The sequence below is a fragment of the Lupinus angustifolius genome, chromosome LG17 (genome assembly GCF_001865875.1).
Source record: "Lupinus angustifolius cultivar Tanjil chromosome LG17, LupAngTanjil_v1.0, whole genome shotgun sequence".
In the NCBI taxonomy this organism is placed as follows: domain Eukaryota; kingdom Viridiplantae; phylum Streptophyta; class Magnoliopsida; order Fabales; family Fabaceae; genus Lupinus; species Lupinus angustifolius.
This window is the reverse complement of record NC_032025.1, coordinates 17,891,346-17,903,096: the sequence shown is the minus strand read 5'-3', so window position 1 is coordinate 17,903,096 and position 11,751 is coordinate 17,891,346. Positions and strand designations below refer to the sequence as shown.

Sequence of the window (11,751 nt, the reverse complement as noted above, 5' to 3'; positions counted from 1 at the left end):
ACTAATTCAATTAATTTTGTTCATAGAATTAACATGTTACTAGATAACATACTCAGTTTAAACATCGAATTTCTATTATGCACATTCAAACCTTAAATCATGCATTTGGGGTGATCAAAACAAACAAGCATTAGAAAGAAGAGTTGACATGAAAAATAATGGAATAATATTAAAATTAAAGCACAAAGTTAAATAGAATACATTGAGTTTAAATAGTTACATCTGATCTCACACATAAGGGGTTTAGCTTCTCATTCTCCTGAAAATCAAAGCCTTAAGTGTGATTGTCATTCTTCTTCTTCGTCTAAGCAAAGTTGCATAAAGTTATTGGTCATTTGCGATCCTAGTTTTCGTGCCTATTACAACTCTCATGGTCTCCTATTTATCTTAATCTAGGATTAACTTCAACGATTCTGATTAGATTTATCTTATGTTCCCATATTTATCATTTTTTGAGTAGCTTGTATACCTTTAATGATTTTGTTCAAAATTACCTTCTACTTTCATATTTATCCTCTTTTCATATTTAATTCAATACATAATATGAATGACATTTATATAAACTTTTAGAGGAAAAATGCAAAATTCTTATTATTATCTAATATAATTTTCAGACATAACATTAACTTATCAAAAATGTTATATAACTAATTGGTGGAAAAGTGAAGATTTTAACTTTTGAAAAGAGGTACTATAAATTAGTGTTGAGAGTTTAATAAAAAAATCATTTTTCCCGTAAATGATAATTTTTTTACCTCCAAACCAACAGAATGTTATATATTTGTTTAGTTATTTAAATTTTTTTAGCTCATTATATGATCTATTTTTTTGTAAAATAACTACATACCTATAAATTTTAACCACATTATCACAACTATAAGTTAGAGTTAAAAAATACTTTTAGCAACTATCAAACAATTTTAAGCTAGTTTTGCAAAATTAAGCTCAAATTAGTAAATTCAAACACTAACATAATTTGTTAACATCATTTAAAAAATCTTCCTGCAAGAAAACTATCATCTAAAATTTTTCAGATTTATTCAGCCAATAGAAATATGAAGGTGTTTACCAAAAAAAATAAAGCATAACTATGTAGCCTTCATATCAAATTACTTTTTTCTGAAATTTAAACCGACATTCTCACATGACATAGTTGACAATTGAGATTACTTAACATGCGGATCTACACAACATGCCAATAATAATCTCATTTTATTTATTTTAGCTAGACAGAGAGTAAGGTACAATTATCATCACATTCATTTATTTATCAAACTATAATGTATAGATGGAAAGACTATATAATAAAGATCAATGATTCAAAATAAAGTTTAAGAAAATTGGGTTTCACATTGACGTCGTGCCTATGGAAGAATATTCTAGGATATATTCTAGAATAGAAAACGTAAATTTGAAGTATAAAATAAGAGTTTAATATCTACTCATTATCTGATTTATACATAATCAATCTCTTATTCATCATTGATTAGTATTATTAAAGTTATATAAAACTCTTAGAATGTGGATTCACATATCATAAGATGAAAAGCTTTTGCAATTAACTTGAGATATTATATCTTAATAAGTTTTTGCTTAAAAATATTTTAAAATCTAAATTATCAATTTATTTTAAAATCCACGTGTCACTCACACTCTTATGTGGTATTGAACTCTTAATGGAGAGATCCATTTTCACTAACGATTGACTTGTCACTAATTTTGTTCTGTTCTTCTCAAAAGGTTACTACTTTCCCTCTCTCTTCTAATTTCTTCTTATTAAAGTTTCTATCTTCATCTTATTGAAATCAATTCTCAATTTGTATTTTCTGTTCCTTATTTGGGTATATGAGCATATTGGTTTCTCAACATCCAAGTGCTTTTACTCATTTCTATGTTTTTAAATTTAGTTTGGTATTGATTCTCTATGTCTTTCTTGCTTAATCTTCTTGGAATCTTAGTTTATTGACATACACAAATTTAATACTGTGATGAATATGCTATAGGATTAAGGAGTATTTTCAGATGATGGAGAAGTCAACAATGGTATTTTTGTATTTGCTTCTTATGGCAACTTTTCAGAAAGCAGTGTCAGATGATCATCAACCCCTCTCAAAAGTTGCAATTCATAAGACAGTATTTGCTATTGATGAACATGCTTATATCAAAGCCACTCCTAATGTCCTTGGCTTGGAGGTAACCTTTCATTCCACATTACTTACAAAATTGTGTTAGGTTTATTCAAGTGTCTGAAGTCCCACATCGGATATTAGGGAAAGAGTGAAAAAGTTCGTAAGTGAAAAAGACCCATGGAACTAATGCCTTAAGGTTTTGGTTCAAGACATGGTGTCCCACTTGTGGCTCTTTCCTCTTCCCATGCCTCGGTAACAATGGAACTTTCCGATGGTTGGAAGCTCTCTAGTTGGAATTTGATCCAACAATTGTGGTGTTACCTATTTGAAAATTGAGATTTTCTATCATTTATTTAACTTCTACCTGCTTCATTATCTGTCTATAACTTCTTGCTTAAGATGGAAACAATTATTGATTGCTGAAATTGATGAATCCTCAACCCGAAATGTTTTAGGGACATTATACCGAATGGGTTACACTGCAATATAGTAATAACAAACCAACGATAGATGACTGGATTGGAGTATTTTCTCCTGCAAACTTCAGGTACGCTGCACATCATGACCTCATTCATACATAATCATTTTAAATTTCGGTTGTTGCGTTAGTGTGATTGCCAGAAAATGTAGTCGATCAGTCACAATTGCGGTTGATGAGGCTCCAAAAACTGCAATACTTCACCATGATCATAAATTACAACTTACAAGTCAAGAGTTGCATTAATTTGGGAATCTCTCTTGTTTCACAATGTCCAGTGCTTCTACCTGCCCTGGAGAAAACAAAATGACGAGTCCTCCATTTTTGTGTTCTGCACCAATCAAGGTTCGTGTGGCACAAACTCTGTACTTTGTGCTCTTTTCGTGTTAAATAAGGCTTTAAAGTAAAATACAAAATATTAAGCTGTTCTTTTTTTCTTTCTTTCAGTTTCAGTATGCAAATTTCTCCAGTCACAGTTACAAAGATACCGGAAAAGGTTCATTGAAGCTTCAGTTGATTAATCAGAGATCAGACTTCTCATTTGCTCTTTTCACGGGTGGCTTAACTAATGTATTCTCATAAACTCTACCCTTCGATTTTCTTCTTTATCAAATTAACTGACATATTATGATTGTACAGATTTTCTAAGTCACGCATTTTAGTTTCCCAAAATTTTCTTTTTCCTTCTTATTAATTGAGAATGTACTATTAATGATCACTAGCTGTGTGGGAACTTCATCATGAACATTATATCTGCTCGCATTGATGACCAATATTTGTTCAAGAAAGCAATAAAAAAACAAACTATTTGGAACTTTTTTCATCATATAGAACTGTTTAGTTCTGTATTGTTTGCATCTGTCACCCTATTTTTACTTAGTTAATCAATTTTACGCATAAGGTTTGATAGTCCAGAAATGTGATTTTCTTCTGAACTTTATCTTCTGATTTCTTCCTTTTATTTATTTTTACAGCCAAAGCTCATTGCAGTGTCAAACAAAGTTTCATTCGTCAATCCAAATGCTCCGGTGTATCCACGATTAGCACAAGGCAAAACATGGAATGAAGTAAGTTTATGCTCTCTTTACATTTAATCATAAAGTAGAATTTTTTTCATCCGTGGAATCATTGTCATGGACTGTTATGCAGAACATGTTTCTCCTGATTGCAGCTTGAAATCTTTCTTTTCAATGATATATGCCAGTAAATGCATGTCTGCATATGCAAATTAACAATATCTGGTATTATCAGAATATTATTTAATACATTGTTTTAACAGATTACTGTAACATGGACAAGTGGATATGATATCAGCGACGCTGAGCCTTTTGTTGAATGGGGCCCAAAAGAAGGAAACCTTGTGGAAACTCCTGCCGGGACATTGACTTTTGATCGCAACACAATGTGTGGTACGTAACTTTTTCGTTATTTTTTTAAGGTGTTTTTCGCCTGTATTTCAAAGTCAGGAAAAAAGTTATGTTAGATGGCAAACCATACTCATCTTGATAATATAGTTCTACCCGAATTATAATATCTGCATTTCTAAATACTGGTCGGTAATTGCATATTTTGATCCCAAAAGGGAAGGGATAGAAGTAAACATAATGAATCTTATTCATCTGTATATAAAGGTGCACCAGCAAGGACTGTTGGATGGCGTGACCCTGGATACATTCACACCAGTTTTCTAAAGGAGTTGTGGCCAAATAGAGAGTATGTTGTGTATTATTACTCTTATATATATAAGCTTCATGAAACTGTTTGCATGAGACCTAATATTATGGATTTGCAGTATTCTAGTTGTTGAGTCAGCTACATGGATAAAAGATGCCATCTTGTTCTGTTAAAAACCAAATTTTCGGAAACAGCATTTATTGTCCATGTTATCAACTATTCTTACTAGGGCATCTATTGGTCTTCAGCTCACCTAACCAAACCATCTTAAGCGAGATTTTGTGATCAATTCCTCAATAGTTGCTACTCTAACTTTATCTAACTTGTGATCTTATCTTTAATGTTATGTCCGGCTTGCATTTTACCATCCAATATTCGGCACCATTTTGTAAAGTTTTCCTTTGAGCTTGAGAGGCACCTTCCAATTACAAGGATATAATACATAATCCCTGATAAAAATTGAATTCCTTTTCACCAATTCTTGTAGAACATAATTCAAGATGTAAGAATTAACTGACAGTTGATGTTGGCTACTGCATGCTAATGAGTACTATACCTCTACCATATTAGAGACAAGAAGTGGTAAACGTAACCATGTGGTGATGAGTAACTTTGTTAAATGAAAACGAGAAAAATCTGTCATTGAAACTTAAAAACTTCGAACTCCTAGTCGGTGAAAATGGAAGCATGGAGGCTTAGGAGAAGGATACTTTCATTGCTGATAAACTGTATCATGCAATCAAGAGATTTCTGTGCAATTTTATTAGAAAATATTGGTATCAATTTTAAATCTTGTTTTCCTAAATCGCTAATAATGTTATAATAAGAAACCGAGCTCTGTATTCCTTGATACTTGGGGTTTAAATATTGACTTATGGCGCGATGAGACATATTGAAATTATTTTAGGAACGGTTCAGTGTAAATGAGCCTCAACTAGCAATCTTTTTTCCTATTTGCAGGTACACATACAAGCTGGGTCATAGACTATTTAACGGTACAACAATTTGGAGTAAAAAATATCACTTTAAAGCATCTCCATATCCTGGTCAAAGTTCAGTGCAACGAGTAGTGATATTTGGTGATATGGGAAAGGTGATTTGCTCTCTTTTTATTTTCATAAGCCTCCTAATTCTAATCATGTTCTGAGGATACAATTTGATCTGATATTTGTTTCCCAATGTATAATGAAACCTTAGTCTCTTCTTTAGGCTCATCTGTTTGTTGAATTGAAATGATTATAAGTTGTTTTGTCAATATATAATACCAAGAAAATATGTCAGTATTCGCATGTAATTGAAATTACTAGTATCTCAAGGTTTGGTTTTATTATCCGACAAGCAGGCAGAAGCTGACGGATCGAATGAATATAACAATTTCCAGCCTGGCTCACTCAACACTACTAAGCAGATTATTCAAGACTTAGAGGACATAGATCTAGTCTTCCACATCGGTGACTTATGCTATGCTAATGGATATATTTCACAGTGGGACCAATTTACGGCACAGATTGAGCCAATTGCATCAACGGTACCCTATATGACAGCAAGGTTTGTCATGTTATGCATGCATGCATTTTTGTATGGTTATAGCTATTCTTCTTAATTTTCTTATTTTTTTTCTTTACGTTATGTTCCTCTAGTGGCAACCATGAGCGTGACTGGCCAGGAACTGGATCCTTTTATGGGAACTTGGACTCGGGTGGTGAATGTGGTGTACCGGCTCAGACTATGTTCTTTGTTCCTGCTGAGAACCGGGAAAAATTCTGGTAATATGTCAATAGTTTCAACCATTTGCATAGACCATACCCCACATGTTGTTGTGGGTTGGTTTAATAGATTCGCTTTTTAGAACATGCATGTATGCATTTTAACAACTTTAACATTTGTATGTAAATACATGCACAAAACATCAATGAATATCAAGCAAACATCAAATTTTGTATAGGCATGCATGTTTTGTTGCATAAAATAGAACAACTATTAAACATTACATGAACAAATATATACTAATAAAGATTGTTCATAAACAATTTAACATTGTAAACAACTCCTTGTTAAGATACCTAGCAAATATTAATGATATTGGTTCCTCTTAAAATTGCTTTGAACATTACATTACTTTACTTCGCTAGGTACTCTACGGACTATGGCATGTTCAGATTCTGCATAGCTCACACAGAACTTGATTGGAGAAAAGGAACAGAGCAGTATGAATTCATCGAAAAGTGCCTAGCATCGGTTGACAGACAAAAACAGCCATGGCTGATATTTCTTGCACACAGAGTACTTGGTTATTCTTCTGCCGAGTTCTATGTGCAAGAAGGCTCTTTTGAAGAACCAATGGGAAGAGAGGACCTTCAATATCTCTGGCAAAAATATAAGGTGGACATAGCCATGTATGGACATGTCCATAACTATGAAAGAACATGCCCAATATACCAGGTATTCCCCTAGATACATAGTTATTACTTTGTTCCTTTACTCCATTGATGTTGTCCTCACATACTGTACTACATGTTATGCCATGAAAGTAGCATTACATAAGAAGTTCAAATACTTAGTATAAAACGGGTATGATACATTACATAGTCTAGATACACTAACACATTTATAAAAAAAACATACCTTTTTTAGATTCAAAAATATTTGTAGACGCATTGATTAATTCTCATTAATGCATTACCATGATGAACATGACAATTTAGAAAACGATAAAGATACTTCTGATTAGGGGTGAGCGTGGGTCGGGTTGGAATGAGCTAAGGCTTGTCCTTACCTGACGCTAAATATTGGTCGGGTCATTTTTTTAACCACCCTCGACCCAAAGTTAACTCGACCCTAAATATCGACCGGATCAACCTTTAAACCCGAACCCAACCATAGACCCGATTAACTATAACGCATACCCATTTTAGATAAAGTTTTCTTATGAATATGTAATTTAACATATAAAATGATATAAGTATATATATTATTAATCATGTATATATAATGAAAAATTAGAGAATCAATGATACTTTCAACAAAAAAGGTGACATTGCTCTCTAATCTATATACATTTGAATGGAGACACATATAAGCATGATAAGTGAGTGACCATGGAACGGTCGGGATGGGTTAGGACGGGTCATGTTTGGTCCCTACCCTACCCCAAGTATTGACTGGGTCTAATCTTTAAACTCGAACCCGACCCTAGACTCTATGAGACCCGACCCTATTCGGGCTCAATCATGATCGGGCCGTACCGGGTGAGTGGGTAAGGCAGGGTCCTACTCACCCCTACTTCTTATCATGACAACAACAAAAAGCAGTTCCTGAGAGAGATACTTGTTAGATATTATCATGAATACATGATTCGGAGTTGGATACATGTACAAGATTGATACTTTCCCATTTTTGGGTTTCACCTTATTTGGAACTACTCAATTCATATTAACCTTTTCATGTTGGTTGCTCAAATTATGAACACATTTTTTGTACTTGTTATAATGACATTACAAATTGATTCCTCTTTTTTCCATGTTCCTTTAGAATGTGTGCACCAATAAAGAGAAGCACAATTACAAAGGCAACTTGAATGGGACAATACATGTAGTGGTTGGAGGAGGAGGAGCATCCCTTGCTGAATTTGCTCCAATCAACACAACATGGAGTATCTTTAAAGACCATGACTTTGGATTTGTCAAACTTACAGCATTTGATCATTCAAATCTGTTGCTTGAATACAAGAAGAGCAGTGATGGACAAGTTTATGATTCTTTCAGTATATCAAGGGATTATAGAGACATCTTGGCTTGTTCTGTTGATACTTGTCCAAGTACAACACTTGCATCTTGATCTAATGAGAAAAATAAAGTGTTGATTTAGTTAAATAATGATGGTTTAAATAATGATATGGATGAATGTGAATTTCATTCAACTTGATGCTTATATGTTGTAAGAGCTAAATGAGAAGTTTTGATATTATTATTTTGTTGTCTCTTAAGATAGACAAGAAAATGGCTAGATTATACTTGGGAAAGATAGAGTTGTAATTATTCATTATTGCTTTGTTTCCGAGTTGAATTTTGGAGAGGAAAAATGACAGAAAAGAATTCAGAGCGATAAAATACACATGGGAGATGAACTCAGAAAGAAACTCGGAATGAAGCTTGAAGCATTGAATACATTTTTAGCCAAAAACGCTAGAAGGAGGGTTCGAACCTCCGACCTTGTGGTTAACAGCCACACGCTCTAACCAACTGAGCTATTCCAGCAGATGTGAGACTTATTTATTATATCACTTGTAGTTCATTTCAAATCCACCAATATGTGGAATGAATTTCAATCTTCATACTAATGAAATCAATTTTACTCTTTTATACTTTCAAGTTTCAACTTACCATATTTCATATCTTCTATCTTTCTCATTTCTATTCTAAAACCAAATCCTCCTCAAATTTAAACCCATAAAATATTATGGACAATCATCACGCTCTACACCTTTTCCATAATTGCAAGGGGAAGGGGGTTCACACTACCTTTAGATCGTAGAAGTTGCAATTTTAGAATTGGGTTTCAATGTTTTAGGAATTAAAAAATAGATTTGGTGGAAGACGTGCAAGATAATTATTTTATTAGTATATCTTGGATTATATTAAAAAAAGGTGGCCCACTAGAAAAATGTAGCCAATACTTATTATTAAAATTGAATTTTCTTTTTCTAAAAGTGTTTGGTTAACAAATTTGAATATTATCGAAAAATTAAAAAAAAAATTAAAGATAACAAGTCAACAAATTTAATCGATCAAATCTAGTGTCCCATTTTTGTGTCCCTCAATGTACCATAAACTCTAATTGATTAAAAAATTTATTTAAATTAAAATTGTAATTATTAAATATATTTCTAACTAATCATACCTTCTAGCATATATATGGAGTGATACAAAGTAGTGGGACAAAAGCCTATTATAGCCATTCAAAATGTTCACTATATCATTATCATTTGACACTCATTTTGTATTTTTGTTGGGCATGATGGATTATATGTATAGTAACATAGCAACCTTAATTAACTCCTAAAAGCTGCAACAAGAGCTTTTTTGCATCTGGATCAACACCAAACCACCAAGGATTGTTTCACTGATGCCAGCATTATCATTCTACACTACCCTTAATAAACTTAGGAATCATATATATGGATCTTGTTTTCGCAATATGCCTCAAGCCCTTTCCATACCCCAATTGCCACTATCTTAAGGCTTAGTTTTTCATCTCATTAAAGTATTTGCCCTTTTCTCACATCACATTCCCAACCCCAACTACATCTAACTCTACTCTCACTCTCTCCCCATGTGCCCATTAATTGGATAATTTGGTTACTCTTATTACCAAAACTTCAATTTGATGGAGAAAGATTTGTTGTCTAAAGTATATTTCAAACCAATGAAAATATATCATATCAATTAAAAAATTAAATATTATATTTTTTATATTTCATTCATTATCATTAGTATAGAACATGATTTATGATATATTTTGTACAACATATCTTGGTTCCAATTTGATTAGTGACTTTGCATATTATCATAGTTATATTAATAGATCACATCAAGGATTGAGTTGACATTTTTATAATATTTGTGATTCAATATAACAATTTAATGATGAATTTGAAATTCTATGTCATTTTTAATTTTTTGCTCCCTGCCTAAGAATATGCTGGTTCATGTCTTCCTTCAAATCTCCTTTCCCTATATTTGATACATAGACAATAGACACTAGACTAGTCATAACAATTTTTTCTTTGAAGAGTGTTCCATTTTAATATACAAGTACATGTATATTTTGAAGCTGTCATCTTCTCAGGAAACCTATAATAATAAATTAAATTTAGTACAATGTCGGGTTCTAAGTCACAAGTCACACTGACTAGTAAACAGTAACAAGCACACATGTATTGATCCATTTGTTTAGCTAACCATGATGTTTTGAAGAGGCATTGTTTGTATTCATGTGTAGAGGGGAAGTTAGGTAGAGTTTTTCATCAATGTAGTTACTATTTAATTTTAAATTTAATATGTATATTGACAGTGTAACTGTTTTTATATTGTCGGTATGTCATTCATAATTCATATATTAAATATCATTGACTTTTAAATAAAAAAATACAAATCAATAATAGATGATGTGATGTGAGTGTAAAAAAGTTTATTAGAGAGTTCAAACATATTAAACTCTTTAATTTTTGTGAAGTGATTAATAGTAAATAGAAGTCAATGGGAGAGGTTAGAAATAACATCAATGTAGTAAGACTATTATATGCACCTTCCTTCAAAATCATAACTTTACTTAAATTTCAGGGTTTGCTACCTTTGAATTTGTTATCTCCATTTTCCTTATCCATACAGGTTGGTTATATTATTATATATTTAACTTTTCAAGAAAACAAAGCTATTTATTTACATGATGAATTGAACACTTAGTACAAAATTTCAAATAATTTAATTGCTTTGATGAGGAATTTAAGGGAAAGTGTTCTTACCATGAACAAGCCGTTTTCTCAGTTGTAGCCCACATTGTGGATCTTAATTTCCAAGTTTTTTTCGCCATTTATTCTTTCTTTTATATTTTATAAGTTGAATTTTCAAAGGCATTGGGTTGGTTCATTGATTTATGTACATTTTTTACTACGTGTCCACTGTGCCAATGCCACAAAAGAAAGAAAAGATTGAAGAAGACATTGTCAAGAACATCATGAAACATATTGTTATACTAATAATTATGTCTTTCATTGTAATGTGAAACTAAATATATCTACATCAAGAAGTCCAAAAATAAAAACTTTTAGGTGGAATCTATGACCCTAGCCACTCTTGAAATGGGAAAAAAGGGTTATCATGTACATAAAATAATGGCCAACAACAACTTTCTTAATCATTACTAGCGTGTTGACAGATACTCTCGTGTCTGTCAACCCGCATTCTTATTTTCTAATGCAGAATATGTCTGTTTACATGTATTTCTATTTTTTAATATTGAGTATACATTTTTAGAAATGATGTACATTATTTCTATCTGAAAACTAAAAAATAACTAAATTAAAGAGTGTATAAATAACCACTTCTAAAGTATTTTGATTAGCAAGAGATATTAACAATTTGGAATAAGAATAGGTTTGTTGATGATGGGTTATTCTTTGTATGTATCATATCTTCTTGTTTCTACCACAAATGCTTACATAAATGTGGTAAAAAATTTGTATGTATCATATCTCCTCGTTTTTGTTCCTAGCATGTTGGCAAACACCATACTAAGCCTTTTGACTACATATTATCTCTCTGCAGCATTTTGACTCTCTTTTTCCAAAAGTTAATCCAAGCATGTAATAAACCTAATGATTATGATAACTATATAATATGATAATTTGGTAATAATTCTAAGCCTCCTCCAAGCAAACATGTTTTAATTATATTTTGAAGTGAACACAAC

At 31.9% G+C, this 11,751-nt stretch overlaps 1 protein-coding gene and 1 non-coding gene across 2 annotated transcripts; one reads left to right on the top strand and one right to left on the bottom strand.

Annotated features, from left to right (window-relative positions):
• On the top strand, positions 2,004-8,237 carry LOC109331775 (probable inactive purple acid phosphatase 1). The gene is made up of 12 exons (XM_019566487.1): positions 2,004-2,193; positions 2,585-2,676; positions 2,886-2,952; positions 3,055-3,177; positions 3,582-3,674; positions 3,887-4,016; positions 4,239-4,320; positions 5,242-5,374; positions 5,624-5,829; positions 5,922-6,047; positions 6,414-6,723; positions 7,813-8,237. The coding sequence occupies exons 1-12, from the start codon at positions 2,023-2,025 to the stop codon at positions 8,116-8,118; spliced, it is 1,839 nt and encodes a 612-aa protein (XP_019422032.1). The 5' UTR covers positions 2,004-2,022; the 3' UTR covers positions 8,119-8,237.
• Positions 8,464-8,537, bottom strand: TRNAN-GUU. The gene has a single exon. It is a non-coding gene; the product is annotated as a tRNA-Asn (tRNA).

What these genes read in the sequence shown, in the direction of transcription:
- LOC109331775 (XM_019566487.1), top strand. Translation starts at nt 2,023, where the DNA reads ATGATGGAGAAGTCAACAATGGTATTTTTGTATTTGCTTCTTATGGCA. An exon ending in GAGTTGTGGCCAAATAGAGA is followed by an intron (nt 4,321 to 5,241) that starts GTATGTTGTGTA and finishes TCCTATTTGCAG; the next exon opens with GTACACATACAAGCTGGGTC. An exon ending in GAACATGCCCAATATACCAG is followed by an intron (nt 6,724 to 7,812) that starts GTATTCCCCTAG and finishes ATGTTCCTTTAG; the next exon opens with AATGTGTGCACCAATAAAGA.